This window comes from Canis lupus, chromosome 30, assembly GCF_048164855.1.
Source record: "Canis lupus baileyi chromosome 30, mCanLup2.hap1, whole genome shotgun sequence".
Lineage (NCBI taxonomy): Eukaryota > Metazoa > Chordata > Mammalia > Carnivora > Canidae > Canis > Canis lupus.
This window is the reverse complement of record NC_132867.1, coordinates 30608142-30624030: the sequence shown is the minus strand read 5'-3', so window position 1 is coordinate 30624030 and position 15889 is coordinate 30608142. Positions and strand designations below refer to the sequence as shown.

Genomic DNA, 15889 nt, shown 5'->3' with positions numbered 1-15889 from the left:
ATGGTAAGGTGGCCTTACATCCTTTGGCCACTGTCAAGATTGGTGGTTAAGGGAAGCCAGTCTTCATGGGTAAATCAGGAAATAGGACTTTTCTATTGTCCAGCAAGAGTCACTGTTTTCTTTTAAAGATTCATTTGAACCTAATTCTTTTGTTATAATATGCTTTGAACCTCTTACCCATTTTTCTAGTGTTAATTAAAAATTTGGCATTGGCCTCTTGAACCTATAGATAAGTAACTCAAATGTGCCATAGTAATTTCTGTAAGAGAGTAAACTGGTCATGTTTTAAAGGTTGGTGGGGAAAGTAAAGCTCAGTTTAAGTGTGTCTGTGTGGTGTCTCTATTAAAAGGAAAGTACTAGATACAATACATTTTATATTTGAGTTAGAGTCTACAGATATTGGGACATTTCTTTAAAAAGTGAAAGGACATATCTTAGGTGCTTTTGTTACCCTGCTGTATGGTATACACTCAGTGTTTACTAAGGGATAGAAATAATGTTTGCCATCATGAATTCATTTTGATCTGAAATACGGATATGTGGCGGTTCTGTATATGTTCATTGGGATTTTCAAGGAGTCTGAAGAGTATGTGAAGAGACAAGGTCTTTGCCTCAATCGTCTACTTCGTAATTTCTGCTGTAACTTTACTGTGGTATTTATATTTAGCGTATTTTTACCTTTACACCTGACATGTGGAAGCTCATTGTGTTCACATTTTCCCAGCTACCAAAGTGCTGGACTTTAAATTCTGGTGGGTATTGGGGGATCACAAGAGGTTTTAGTATGATCTGAGTCAGCAATGAAAAAAAAATGCATCTATTTTTGTGAAGTCAGATATTTAATGTTAGGATATTTATCACCCATGAAAATAGATGTGATAATTTCAGCATTTTAACTATGGAGAAGGCTCTGAGCTCACTCTCTCATTTCTGAGGCACATGTCCAAAGTCATTCCTAAGTGAGATTAGATTTCACCAAACATACTTTTTAAGCATTTGAAAGAAGGTATTGTAAGTAAATACCAAAGCTGGTAAGTCTTCAGGTTAAAAGTTATAAACTGGTTTACATATATTTTTCAGGTACACTCTGTTTAGTCAAATCTGACAGTAGTATCAAACAACATGTGAGGAGCACATACTGAAGTAGAAATTCTTGTTTATGTTTAGTATTGCCTGTACAAAAAATTTAGGAGCCAGCAGGACTTGTTAAATGTTTGCTGAAGCACATGAGAGGAAGTGGTTCAAGTTGAAACCAGAAAATAACCTGATGTTGGGGGAGAGGGAAAGAAAAATACTTAAAAGTATTGGGTTTGCTCTTGGGGGGTTTTTTTGTTTTTGTTTTTGTTTTTTTAATCCGTGTCACCCAGGCATTTCTCTACCATTGCTGGTCTAGTCATAACCCATAACTTGCACAAAGGGGTCAACAGTATATATTCTGACAACATATAGAACATCCCCAATGTTACAGTAAATCCTGTTGGCCATAGTATGTGCCTTGTGATGTTGATGCTTGCAAAGAAAGAGAGAGATGATGCCTTTCTGTTATTTAAGTCCTGATCCGAAACAGAAATCCATCCTGTTTGCCATAGCATTTTAAATGATGGGTTGTTGTATGACTTTCACCAAAACCTGAGGAAACCCTCATGTAAATGGGAAATAAAGCTAGTAAGTCCTTGCCACTGTCAACAGCACCAGCGTCTTGTCACCTTAGGAAGAATGAAGATGAATACCTCCGTCATTGTGACCTAGCAAGTGACACCTTATGCTGTGCTTTGAAAAAGGACCTGTAAAAATAAACTTTGCACTGGTGTATCGATCTTTATTTATAAGCATTCCTGTTTCAGGTGATGGTTACTGTATAGTAAGGCATTTGGATGACGTAGAATCAAAGAGCCCTCCCTCTTCAGTGGATTTTCTGGATCAGTGACCCCATTTGTTTCTAGTCTTAAGACTTTAAAGTGTAAAATTTCCTAAGAGTACACCTGAGCTGGCCTTCAGTTGGTTCAGATATTTTGCCCTTTCTCATTAGGCCTAGTACATTATATTTTTCAAATGTTTTTTAAGTATTTTTACCAAACAGCTACTAATGAAGGCTGTAGGAGACTTTAACATACTTTTTCCAAAAATCAGTATATTGCATTTTCCTTTTCCAGCTAATTTTGACCTCTCCCAGTATTAGATACTAATTATCTATATATTAGTAATACATATGTGTATATATATTCATAACAAACTTTAGTATGTGCTATTCTTCCATATATATATATATATATATATATGGTATGTAATAGATCTTTAAGAATGCAGGTCAGTTGTTACTAGGCCCTCATGTTGAGTTTTTCACAGGTAAACTGGCAAACACCACGAAATCTGAAGATTCTGGATTGAACTTCATTCACTTTGATTCAGGCTCCACAGGAAACAAGTGAAAATAGAATGCCATCTTCTACATTATATATAGATTTTTATTTTTGCTTTCTTTTAGGTACTCAAGGAGTTGCCCCCGGCCCTGTAATTGGGCTCCAGGCACCATCCACTGGTCTTCTTGGAGCCCGACCTGGCCTGATCCCACTTCAGCGCCCTCCAGGAATGCCTCCACCTCACTTACAGCGATTTCCCTTGATGCCACCTCGTCCCATGCCACCACATATGATGCATAGAGGTCCACCTCCAGGACCTGGGGGCTTTGGAATGCCTCCACCTCACGGGATGAAAGGCCCCTTTCCACCTCATGGCCCCTTTGTTAGGCCTGGCGGAATGCCAGGGCTTGGGGGCCCAGGGCCAGGCCCAGGGGGTCCTGAAGACAGAGACGGAAGGCAGCAACAAGCACAGCCACAGCAGCCGCCACCGCCACAGCCACAGCCGCAGCAGCCGCCACCAGCGCAGCAGCCACCACCAGCTCAGCAGCAACCACAGCCGTTTAGAAATGATAACAGGCAGCAGTTCAATTCAGGTAGAGACCAAGAGAGGTTTGGAAGAAGATCTTTTGGAAATAGGGTGGAAAATGACCGGGAACGGTATGGGAACCGTAATGATGATAGAGATAATAGTAATCGTGAAAGGAGAGAGTGGGGAAGAAGGAGCCCTGACCGGGACAGGCACAGAGACTTGGAAGAGAGAAATAGACGCTCTAGTGGGCATCGAGACAGAGAGAGAGATTCTAGAGATAGAGAGTCTCGTAGAGAAAAGGAAGAAAACCGAGGAAAGGAGAAGCCTGAGGTGACAGACAGGGCAGGTGGTAACAAAACCGTTGAACCTCCCATTAGCCAAGTGGGAAACGTAGACACTGTTTCAGAACTTGATAAGGGGGAGTCTGAGTCTGCAGTTGTAAAACCTTCTGAAGAGTTACCTGCTGAGGCTACCTCATCCGTTGAACCCGAAAAGGATTCTGGCTCAGCAGCAGAGGCTCCTCGTTAGAGACTGGAATTTGTCAAAATGTGACAGTGACACTTCTGGAGTGTAGAGCTTGAGGTGTACAGATGCTGTATTATATTTGCTCCTGCTATATCACAGCCCCGCAGTAGTTGGTGGGGAATTGTAAGCAATTTGATTGCTTCCCTTCTATTTAAAAATAGCCACAAAATAACAAAAAATACTGAAAATATGAATAAATATTACCCTTTTTGCTGTAACTTTTTAAAAGTTTTGACTTTAAAAAGTTTACAAATCGTAATTAGAAGTGCTCTCTATTTTTTTTTTTTTAATTTAAGACAAGGTAACGGTGAAAGCTCCTCAAAACAATAGGGATGTTTTTAATAAACTCTATTTTCATAACAAACTTTAATGTGTGCTATTCTTCCTACACTGCACTAAGGTGGAAAAGGATTGTTCACCATCAAAGTTTGAGCTGTTAATACTGTATTGGGAGTCTAAATTAGACTTGTTTATTTGATGGAAATAGACATCTTTATGTAGTTCTTCTCAAACACTTTCATTTGTAATATTTTTGAATTTTAGCCTTTCAATCATAAGGTGTAAAGGTTAGTTTTAATGTTAATTGAAAAGCTTGTTAGTTTTGCAGTTCAATCAAGGTTATCTTTTTTGCCATTGGCTTTGTGGTAAATGTTGCCCTAATTAATTTGTAAAGAGAAATTTTGCTGGGGGAAAACTGGATCCCAAACTACCCAATTGTATTATAGAATTATCTGATTGCCTGGGTATTACTTATTTAGAAGGTTGAGTGTTTTCTTACCATCCCATTAAATTTTTCAGAAGGGTGAAAGAAATCAAGGTTAACATTTGCAACCTAAAAGCTTTTTGTCTTATTTTATATGTTTAAGGACTTAAATGCAACCTGTTGTTTCCTTAAAAGCCTTGACTGTTGCCTTTCTTTACACCATTTTTTAAACTCCCCTGCTGGGCAGAGGTAGACTGAACTTTTTGTCACATACAAGAACATATATTTTCTTTTGCTTAAAATTGTTGGGTTAACTAGGAAAAATAGATGTAGGTTTCCAAGAACTATTATGTGAAGACATCCAAAGCCAAATCAAACCCTATATCTAACAAGTACAGAAAAGCAGTTCCACAAAACTGCTTTCCCCAGTGCCAAGGAAAAGACCTGTTACACAATCCAAGTATTTATGGCCTTGTTGAAGGCTTTTTTTTTTTTTTTTTTTTTCTTTTTTACATTTTTAAACTCCTAGTTTTGGTACATTGAGCAGGTAACTTCTTTGCCCTCATCCCCAGGTGAAGCTGCTTTATTACTTTGGTTTTTAAATAGTAGTCTACAGCAAGATCTTTGTTTTGATGGGGAGAATGTATCTAGGACAATGTTCTTGTGTTCCTGACTTGAGAAAATCCAGGTTGATATCTACACTTGAATCATAAAACTTGTCCTTCGTTTGTTGGCCCACCTGAGAGGTTTAAGAGTCCTAACTGAAACTGCTTCTGTAAAGAAATCTACATCTGATTATTTAGTCTATTATTATTATTTAGTTCAAGGACTTAAACCCCAAAACCCGTATTTCCAATTTTAAGTATTGGAAACACCCTATTTGCACATGACAAGACCTCCCCCCAAAGTACTAAGGTACTAAGTGGTAGTGATTACACTTGAGGCTTTGAAGGTCAGAAGCGAGGCCCAGTAGGAGTCTTCTCCCACATACATGCACCAAAATTGTACACTAGTGAAATCCATTACAGTTTTTAAATTCTGGCTGTGATTTTAACCACTTCCGAGGATGTTTATCACCAATTTTAATACTTTGAAAAACGCTACAAATTGTCTTTTGCCAAATTGGCTTTTCCTCTCCTCACCAATATCCTACATTTGGTAAGTGTACCATATATTTATGATCAATCAGAATTGTAACATTTCTTCTGGTTTATCAGAAATAATATTCTACAGTTTTCAATAAATGAACTGTAATCCCCAGTCAAACCTGAATTAACATTTCATTTAAAAGCAGTTTCTCATAGGTACATAGTATTTACAATAAGAGAACTAGACTTAAATTTAATTGGATGTGTAAAATCTTAAGGAGCCATAACATTTCTTTGGTTCCATCTTAAAATGCTACGGTATCTTTCTTTAAACGGCTAATCTGAAAGCAGACTGTGCCAACCTCTACTCTTATTATAAACTAAATAAATGTTCATAGGTGTAAGATATGTGGAATATGTGCCATTTTGGCAGGTAGGTGAATTTTTTCTTAGCTGAGGCTATTAACTTGCTGTTCACAATTTTGCTACAAGTTATCAAAGGGTTCTCTCAAACCATAACATCTACTTTTTAAAATAAACTTACCTACTTTTTGAATAAAAAAGCTAAAGTAGCTAATCAGGGAGACCACCTTAATTTCCCCCAAAGCTGACAAAAAGGAGAGGAGATCTGTCCAACCAAGATTCCAGTTGAGGTTAGTGTTAGCTAAAAGACCAAGCTGCTAAAAATTTAAACATCTTACCTCATTTAAAACACTTTAAAAAGCGACCTCTATGAAACGGAGTATCTGTTAACATATTAATTACTAAATCTGTTCCGTTCAAGCTCTAATGTAGGAGTATGAAGAGCTAATTAAGAGTTTCAATTTGGATATTTTAATAGGTTAAGAATTCAGTGCCATATGTTATATTTGTTTATTGCGGGCTTGAATGAGAATTGAAGAAATTCAGACAATTAAGTTTAATACCCATATATGATTAAGCCTGGCAAAATACAGAGATCGTTGAAACATACATTTTAACTGAATAGGAGTTTTATAAAATTATACAAATCTTCCAAGTGATCATAAATCAGTTCTCATTACAGGTACTTAAAGCAATTAAAAAGTCACACAAATTACACTTTTAAGGTTACAATGTTTAATGTTTATCAAGTTAAATTTCTACGACTAGCAAGATAACATAGGAGTTAACTAGAACTCAGATCGCATCCTAGGGAATATTTACTTGGCGATCCCAATGACACCACAAGCCAAACGACTCCCGGCGTTTCCTGTCTGTGTACTTTCTTCATTGTCACCTTTGCCCAAGTCATCTCGTTTCTCGTGGACCTTTAAAAAGTTTTAAGAACATTAACATAACTTAGCGCTATCAAGTGATCACCACCTTTTCCCAATACCCAAAAGACAAATTTTAAGAAGCACTTAATATTAGGAAAAAAACCATGTTCAAATAATCCTAGCAAGGAAATATACTATACTAATATTTAAACTAGTGGTAAACAACAGAAACTACTACTCAAAAGTTTTTTCTTGATGATACCGACTAAGTTCATTATAAACACTAGGTATGTGTTGCTATCTCTAAATGAAATACTAAAAATCCTCCAGGTGAAATTTTAGTAGCCTGAGTTATACTATTAATAATCACTGTTTTGAAAAAAAAAACAATGAGTGAATTTTTAAAACCTCAAAAATGTGCCTAATGAAACTATAAGTCTGTAAATAAGTAATCCCAAAAATATCTTCAACTATTTAAACAAATAGTATTTTAAGATTTGGCTCCTCAAACATTGATCAATGATTTTTCTGCTTCACAACTATAGCTGAAGAAAACTCTAGGGTCACCTGGAAGGAAAGGACTACAGAGCCTTTAACTGTCCTCTTGGGCAGGCAACACAGAGCCTACGCTACTTGGTATCTGCGAGAACCAGATGCAGCTCCTGTGGGTAACTCTGGGCAATGGCTTCCCACACACTAAACAAGTGATGGTGACTTGCAGACATGAATAAATACTAATACTGAGGTTCATCTCAGATTTTAGACTTAAATGTTCTATTTACAAGGGGGACACTAAATTGTGGCAGGAAAATCTGGCCATCTTAAAACCAGAAAAGACTACTTCTGTTTCCACGATATAGATCTAATATGACCAAATGTAACCTAGTTAACCATCTTATCTTTGCAGAACAGTGTCATAACCAACCTACATCATTAATTCACCTTCACTGTAATCATCCAATAAAATAATTGCCCTTCCTAATCTGAACTAAAGGTACAATATGTATGTGGATCCTTAGAAACCAGGATTAACAATCATGAAATCGTGAAAAGATAGGTCTGTGTATTAGAAGAATTGGTATGCATATCCTATCATATGAAAACTCACCACCATGGTGCGGCCAATGATGGAATAGTCTCCTGAGAGTGCAATCAGAGAATCTTCTATGGACACAATGGCCACGCCATCCTTGCCAGCAGTCACATTGCCCAGGTCTCCAACATGCCTAACAGTGAAAAAGCATCAGTGATTAGGACTGATTCAGGCTAGTTTGTGAGCTAAATTAAAAACTGAGTCAGATACAGAAGGGTAGACTAAGAGGTGGACATAGTATGTATCAAATAGGACCCACTCCTGCAGATTGAGTGTTTTGGAACATACACAAAAACTAGAAACAACCTGACATTGTAGACACACTGCTCTTCAAACACAGCTTCAAATGTACAAAGTAATGCTCTGGGAAGAACTGTGGGATGGGGGCACATCTCTAACTTCAGAGGTAAAGTACCAAAGGGTAAACTCTGAGTTACTGAGTTATGCCTGTTAATTCTTGGCATGGCTAAGAATGCTATGCCCCAATGCCTGTTATAAAGATAAATTAATCCCTGCCCTTAAATTTAATATTTTCCTGAAAGGCTCTCAGGAAACACACATACAAATGGACTCACTGAATTTTCAGTATCCAATTTTCATCTATAAGGCTTCCTATGTTTCACAATGATGGTTTATGTTGCTAGTGGTTGACAGTACTGTTATTCATGACATTTCCTGTATTAGTTCCCTTTGGCACTTGTATTAGTTCTATATTCAATAAATGCTACAAAACCAATTTGTCTTAAGTGTCCATTTGTCAATTCCTCAGCCCAGGGAGTAAGCTACTCCAACACTTGGGAGGTGGAGGGGGGGGGGGGGGGACTTGAGGGACAACAAAAAGAGCAGAGGTGGGGAGGCCTACTCAGTTCTGCCAGCGTGCAGTCTGCAAGGAATACACCCGTACTGACCCCAAGCCACTGCCATAATTTTAGTAAGAGTTAAGCACTTTGTCACTTACCTCTCTTGATCTTTTGGCCCACCATGTTTTTTGGACAGAGGATTAAAGTGAGGACCTGCACTAGTACAGCCTATTTGCCCGAAAAAAAAGAAAAAAGCTGAATTATGAATTCAGAATACCAAAAAAAACAAACAAACAAACAAAAAAACTGGCCATTGCTAAAACCTCAAATACAGAAAATACTGACATACATCATGACTTCTAGGTTCATAAAAACAGGAAGCAACACTTCAGTATCAACAAAATGGGCAGGCAGTAGAGACAAATTTTAATTAGCGTGTTAACACCGATAGAGATAATACCCTTCTCTGGGCTTTGGTTTCTTCGTTGCTCTGTAAAATAAAAGGGCTAGGACTTGATCTTAATGGTTCTGCTTTTATTAAAATTTCATGATTATGGTCTAAACTTATAAGGTAGCATACCTTAACTATAAGAGACTTACCTCCCTAGCAACATACTTCCAGCAACTACTGCTGGCGGCCTCTACTTGGTGCATGCAGAATATAATGGCACCTTGTATCTAAGGGCCAAGGCCACTGCCCCACAGAATTCCAAGGGGTGGCATTCAGAATATATTCTGTAAAAATGGCGCTTCTGTAATTCAAGGAAGGCCATTCTCACAGAACACAACCACAACAATGCAGGGCGTTCTTTTGTGACAGGCTTTCTTCACTCAGCAGGTGATGGGAAGTTTCCATTGTTTACAGCTTCTAACCCAACTCCCCCAGGGAGAAGACAACACAGGTTATGAGAAGTAGCAGAGTAAGTCAAAGACTTAGGCAGATGTCTCCCAAAGCACAGGGGCAGTAAAAAAAAGAGAGCAACTTGAGGAATTTTAATCGTCAAAATGGACCAAAGCTGGTCATTAATCGTAATTTCTAGAAGAACCAAATTATAGAACATAAAAACAAATCCAGCAAAATGAATCCATCAAGTTATCAGAAAAAGTCTAAACACCAAGTTACCTGAATATGGAAAATGATGACTAAATGCATTTTACCCCGTAAGTTTTCATTAAGTTGCTTTCTAATCCCAAACTGAGAAAATGAAACTCAAACAAAAGCACCAATAGTTTACATTCTTTTTTTCAGATTTTACCTTACTTCTGTCCCCCCTAAGGCTCTTGTGTTGAAGGTAGGGAGCTATTCTTAAACGGTAACAAAAATAAATGCAGACCCTGGGCGTGAAGCACTCACCCTTGACCCCCAGCTCACAAACACCTGAGATCACTATGGAGGATAAAAAGGTAGCTTAACTTATTTTCTATGCTCTTAAATACTTGAGACTCTTATAATCAAAATATAATAATGATTTTTAAAAAATCAACTTCTGGGACACCTAGGTGGCTCAGTGGTTGGGCATTTGCCTTTGATTCAGGTCTTAATCCTGGAGTCCTGGGATCGAGTCCCACATCGGGCTCCCAGCTTCTCCCTCTACCTTTGCCTCTGGCTCTGTGTGTCTCTCATGAATAAGTAAAATCTTAAAAAAAAAAAACAACAACAACTTCTTCCCTTTCCTTTCCACACTTCAATAGAGTCAAAAACCGGCTTTGTGGATCATTTTCCTAAGGCTGACCTTAGTAATCCTATTGACCTTTTTTTTTTTTTGGCATGTTGAGGATTTTCAATGTTTAGGAGTAGCTCTACTCAGTCCTATCTTACTAGATGAAACAAATAGAAGAGTCACTAGACCAACACAACACCCACCTTGTGTATTATCTCCAAACTGATGGACGTGGAATCCATGCTCGCCTTCAGTCAGCCCTGTAATGGTTCCTGATACCACAACAGGCCCACTTCCCTTCAGTCAAAGAAAAGCACAAAAAATGAGAGAGCAAGTGCTTCTGAACAAAGAAAACAGCTGTATTATCTTTACCAATCACAAGAAAGTGGAAGGAACATGGACTTGAGAGTTTAAAGATCTGTGCCCAAATCCTAGGCCCACCACTTTCTAGCAAGCTATTTAACCATTCTAGGCTGGGGACCCAACACAAAGGAGATGTGACCTTGTTCTAACACTCACAGCCCAGGAGCCCTGCAGCCCGCATCACAATTAATAAAATAGCACAGGAAAAGCATCTAGCAGTAGGGCAAGGAGAGTGAGCACTAAGGTGGTAGGTTTACAGACTTCATAGGATTTGACCTCCTTACAATGAATATGTAATATGAAAAAGTTACTTTGTAAATGCTTTCGAATACGTTATATTTGCACTCCCTGGATAAATGTATTTACATCAAACTTTTTAATCCAAATGTTAGCACACCATATACCTTGTTTTCTTCGTGCACTCTTCCATAGAGCAAACATATAGATTTGCCACCAAAAAAAGAAAAAGACACCCTGAAAATGTCCAACTGGTTACTCTAGGATCCCTGTTCTCCACTCTCCTCCCATTAGAGGGGGATTTATCAGTTCCCGGCATAAATATTTTTTATTAATAGAAAATATCCTATCCCACTTTCCCTGGGGGACTGATTCTGGTCTAAGCAACTGTTTTCTAAAGTCATTTTAGGCCCTCAAACCTAAATAACCTTTCTGCTCAAGACCAAAAAGGGGCGATAAAAACACTAAAGCAGAAGAAGGGCGCCTGGGTGGCTCAGTGGTTAACCATCTGCTTTTGGCTCAGGTTGTGATCCTCAAGTCCCACATCTGGCTCCCCTCAAGGATCCTGCTTCCCCCTCTGCCAGTATCTCTGCCTCTCTCTCCCTGCGTCTCATAAATAATAAAATGTTTAAAAAAAAAAAAACGCTAAAGCAGAAAAACAGGTATCATGATGCAGGTAATGGTGATAGATAATAGAGCTGCAGGGCTGCATACAGAAATAAAGAAAGTTAACTATTACAGCTAAGAGATCTTAGGAACTAAAATAAAACATACACAGCATCCATACCACACGGTAATACGATGACGGTGTCTTTGCTTTTAACTTGGTTTGCTTTTTAATGGCCAGGGCCAACAGTTACAAGACGTGCTAGCCTTGAATTTTTTACTTTCCACTGGATAAACACTGCTGCTCAAAGTAGTGTGGTTTAACTGCTGCCCTTCTTCGCTTTTCTTTTTGAAAATACGTAGACTAGGATTCTTCTAAGTACAAGCTTTAATTTTGGAAATACTAAAACATGGAAACACACTGTGTTACCAACAGCACAGGGACAAAAGGGCAGGTTTTTCCAAGCCTCCATTAATGGGTAATGCACAGAGCGCATAGGAGCAGTTCAACAGTAACCTGTCTGGGTACAACCCTATAGGGACCAGGCTGGCTGTTACCTTAAATGACTAAAACAGGTCAGGGAAGCAAAAAAGAAATATAAACTTGTCCTGCAGGGTGCTGCCCTGAGCTAATGAGGGCTCAGCATGGGCAGATCTCCAAATTTTTTCAAGGGAAGCTAGGAATTTGGACTTACAGCTGAAAATTTCTTATTTTTAAAGACAGGAAACTAATCAACAATTTTAAACCCTCTATAGAACAAACAAATATGGCTCATTTCCAATTTAACATTCTTGCATATTCGTAGAGCTGTAATGCTTCACTACACAAGGATCTTTTATCAGGTACAAACAGCACCACCCAAATGAAGTTTGGAACTTAAAATGAGGGAGCCACACACGCTACTCAGAGAAGGTGGGAAAACTCAGTTATGCATGGATTCAAAGCTTGGCTTCTGAATGTAATGCCCAAGCTAGTTCTCCATGGCCAGAGGAATCCCCTCACCCCCACCCCCACCCTTGAGATTTCTCTAGTATTGGCCAAGGAGGGAAGAGCAAAACAAAGTCTGGCAAATGAAAACAGCAAAATTTAGTCAAATGACAAAATGCCGTTAGCAGAAAATCTGGAAACCACTTAAAGGAAAGAATTAAGCTCCCTCCCATAAATTTCAAAGATCAGTTTTCCTGTTCCTGTCCTCTTACATTTCTGTAAGACACTTTGAAGATTAAATCTCATTCATATGTTAAATATTACGATCATCAAGCCAAATACAACAAACAATTTTCCATCAATTCCTAACTTCACTAAGATTTGGGGGACAAGTCTTACCACAAGCACCTTCCTTGTAAAATGTGTTCTGCAGTATTATTATTTCTGTACATTTTATTTTTTTACCATCTCAGTAATGGGCCTGTTGGTAGAGCAATTTCAAGACCACTTTACAGAGAATTTGGTTAAATGAATGCCCCAACAGAGTCAAACGGAACTGTCCACACCTCCTGACTTCCAACTCCCAAACCCCATCCAGTACCCTCTACCAACATTAGTTCTCCATCTTTGGTGCAAACTAGTACTTCTGTGAAAACTTTAAAAACAGCAAAGCTCAGACCACACTCTGACAGATTTTGATACACCTGGAGTTGAGCCCTGATATCGACATTTTTATTAAAAAGCTCCCCAGGGACGCCTGGGTGGCTCAGCGGTTTAGCGCCTGCCTTGAGCCCAGGGCGGGATCCTGGAGACCCGGGATCGAGTCCCACGTCGGGTTCCCTGCGTGGAGCCTGCTTCTCCCTCTGCCTGTGTCTCTGCCTCTCTCTCTCTCTCTCTGTGCATCTCTCAGGAAAAAAGAAAAAAAAAAGAAAAAAAAAAAAGCTCCCCAAATGAGCCCACTGTGCACCCAGGGTTTAAAAAAAAATAAAATAATAAATAAAACACACGTCTGGAAAATAACCAACAAGGGAGCCGTTTATCTCTCTGGCTTCTGGAGCTTTGGAGGCGGAAAAGCTTTATCCAATGCCATCTCCTTTGCCTTTACAGCCTGACCCTGACCTAGAGCAACGGCTACCAAACTTTTCTGTAAGGTGCTACCTAACTAAGGTCTCTGTCCAGCTAAAATCAAAACCAAACGGGAGACCAGCCTTGAAAATTCCCTGATGGGACAAAACCAATTTTAGTCACACAAGCACAGCTTAATTGGCTTCTTTTGCAGACTAACTCGACCTGGGTCATATCTTACTTACGCCGCTGGAGATCCTAAGCCTATGGAAACACTGTTTCCCAAGGCCGGGGTGTGGTGACCGCTAACCAATTTCTTATCGCTTAAGAAAACTGCCGTGACCCCCGTCCCTGCCTTCTCCCCCATTTAAGCCGCTTTAGGACAATATACGCCCCCACCCACCCCCTCACTCCCCCCGCCCCAGCCTCCTTCCCTGTTTTTGGTCTGAGTGCTCCCCGGTTCACGACCGCCTTCCGCTGTGCGCACAACAAACTTTTACTCATTACCACCACTTCAGGGATTCGATGGTTTCATTTCTGACTCCTGAGACGGTCGCAGGAGTCTGGTTTCCCAGGACCCTCTGAACTCACGAGGCACAAGCCACCCCCCTAGCTCCGGGGGCTGCGCTGCACCCGCCGCGGGACCGGCCGTGCCCACGGGCTGCGGGCTGCGGGCTCCCGGGCGGAAAGGAAGCCCCGACGCGGGGTAACGGCTGCGCCCGGCCCCAGGTGGCCCTGCCGCACTCCCCACCCCCACCCCCGACCTCAAGGGCGGGCCAGGCCCGGGACTGCGCCACTCCGAGTCCGCAGGAGCCTCGGGACCCACAGAGCGACCCCGCAAGGAGGGGCCGCCAGCCACTGCGGAAACGTCCCGCCTCGGCCCCCGGGGCAGCCGGCCTCGCCCTCCGTCGCGGGCCCCCGCACGCCCCGCACCCGCGGGGGGCGGCCGGCGCGCCTTCCCCGCGCCCCCGCCCAGGCCTCGCCACGCACCGCCGCCCCCGCCGGGCCCGCGCGGTGACTCAGCACTCGGCCGCCGCCCCGCCGCGGGGTCCAGGCCTCGGGCGGCGCGAACCCGCAAACCCGGCGCCGCGGGGGCGTGACGAGGACCGCCCGAGGCCCGACCGGACGCCGCGCCGGGGCACAGGTGCGCGGGCGCCGCCCCGCCGCCGGCCGCCGGCCTCCGCCCCGCCCTTGCCTTCTGCACGAAGTGGATGGTGCCCTCCACCGGGCCCTGGCCCTTCAACACGCACACGGCCTTCATCTCCATGACTCGCGAGGGCGGGCGCGCTCCGGGCCGGGCTCCGACGGCTGCAGCAGTCCGAGGGCAGCGGAGGACGCCGCAGCAGACGCCGACGCAAACCGAGGCGGGCGCGCCGCGCGCTCTTATAGGCCGGAGCGCCGCGCCCCGCCCACCCCAGCCCGCAGCCAATCGCCGCCCGCGCATCCGGCCCGCGCCCCTGGGGGCGTCGGCACGTGAGTGGCCAGGAGGGGCCGGGGGGCGGGACCACGGGGGCCGCGCGGGGAGCCTCGCGCCCCGCGGCGCCGGCTCCCTCCGCCCAGCGGCTCTAAAACGCCCAGAAACATGGAACTGTGGAAAAATTCGGCCTTTCCCTTCCGATCCGTACGTCCGCGAGATTGCGAGAGCGAGGTATCCGTGGCGCGCCTCCGATATCCTAAGTCGCTTTGTTTGCAAGTGTCCTTGGTGATACGAACGTGGCGAAGACGGGCGCATCCGTTCCTGGGAGATGGGGGGCGCGTCGAGCCGGGGGCTTTCGGCCGTTTCCATTGCTTGTCATGGTTTTTTTTTTTTGGGGGGGGGGGGGGTTCTGAGGCTGCGTGAGGTCGGCGCGTCACAAGCCCCGGCCTCCCCTTTTCTTCGGTGGGTCGGCCCGCGCCCCGCGCCCCGGTCCGGCCGGCGGAGTCCGCGTTCTCTTGGCCCTTCCCTGTGTGACGAGGCCGCGGCGCGCGCCGGCCTGGGAGCGCCCTCGTGTGTGGTCGGGGCCTGCTCCCGGGCGGGCAGGCTCATCCCCCCGGGCCGGAGGACTGCTCGGCCTTCAAGGGAGACCTTTCAAAAACATGTGAAATGAGCCGACAGGGCGCCTGAGGGGCTCCGGGGGCGAGCGTCTGCCTTCGCCTCAGGGCGTGACCCCGGGTCACGGGATCCTGTCGTCGTCGTCCCCCTCCCCCAGCCCAGGGCGCGATCCTGGAGACCGGGGATCGAGTCCCACGTCGGGCTCCCGGCATGGAGCCTGCTTCTCCCTCTGCCTGTGTCTCTCTCTCTCTCTCTCTCTCTCTCTGTGGGTTTCTCATAAATAAATAAATAAAACTTAAAAAAAAAAAAAAAGAGGTGGGATTACAGCCTCCGGTCCATCTTTCCAGACGTTTCTCAGCACCCAGTGAACATGTTTATCCTCAGAATACACAAAAAATAGTTTGTACTGTTTGCTTATTTCATTTCTTTAAATGATTTTATTTATTTATTCATGAGAGACCCACAGAGAGAGAGAGAGAGAGAGAGGCAGAGACACAGGCAGAGGGAGAAGCAGGCTCCATGCAGGGAGCCCGATGTGGGACTCGATCCCGGGTCTCCAGGATAGCGCCCTGGGCGGGGGGAGGGGGACGACGACGACAGGATCCCTGAGACTGTGATCCTGAGACTCCAGGAGCACACCCCGAGCTGCAGGCGGCGCCAA

The 15889-nt window shown here is 43.3% G+C and overlaps 2 protein-coding genes and 1 long non-coding RNA gene across 5 annotated transcripts in view; 2 read left to right on the top strand and 1 right to left on the bottom strand.

The window, feature by feature from the left end:
• Window positions 1-8272, top strand: part of SCAF4 (SR-related CTD associated factor 4) — a 62975-nt gene extending 54703 nt beyond the window's left edge. For all 3 annotated transcript variants that reach the window (XM_072806729.1, XM_072806727.1, XM_072806728.1), the window contains exon 20: window positions 2486-8272. In XM_072806729.1, coding sequence (XP_072662830.1) covers window positions 2486-3417 — 932 coding nt within the window. In that variant the 3' untranslated portion in view covers window positions 3418-8272. The remainder of the gene's footprint in view (window positions 1-2485) is intronic.
• SOD1 (superoxide dismutase 1) lies at window positions 6065-14580 on the bottom strand. Its single transcript, XM_072806730.1, has 5 exons — window positions 14392-14580; window positions 10201-10294; window positions 8495-8564; window positions 7552-7669; window positions 6065-6494 (listed from the first exon to the last, which is right to left on the bottom strand). The coding sequence occupies exons 1-5, from the start codon at window positions 14461-14463 to the stop codon at window positions 6387-6389; spliced, it is 462 nt and encodes a 153-aa protein (XP_072662831.1). The 5' UTR covers window positions 14464-14580; the 3' UTR covers window positions 6065-6386.
• A 77-nt stretch (window positions 14581-14657) lies between these two features.
• LOC140621557 (uncharacterized) overlaps window positions 14658-15889 on the top strand; it is a 93448-nt gene continuing 92216 nt past the window's right edge. Inside the window, exon 1 of the long non-coding RNA XR_012021307.1 lies at window positions 14658-14844. This is a non-coding gene — a long non-coding RNA (uncharacterized lncRNA). The remainder of the gene's footprint in view (window positions 14845-15889) is intronic.

Bases quoted from the DNA above. Each gene is read 5' to 3' on its own strand.
- SOD1 (XM_072806730.1), bottom strand. From the start codon at position 14,463: ATGGAGATGAAGGCCGTGTGCGTGTTGAAGGGCCAGGGCCCGGTGGAG. The intron at 8,565-10,200 runs GTGGGTGTTGTG...TCGGGCAAATAG, and splicing joins GTTTGGAGATAATACACAAG to GCTGTACTAGTGCAGGTCCT. The intron at 7,670-8,494 runs GTAAGTGACAAA...TTTCACTGTTAG, and splicing joins GGGCCAAAAGATCAAGAGAG to GCATGTTGGAGACCTGGGCA.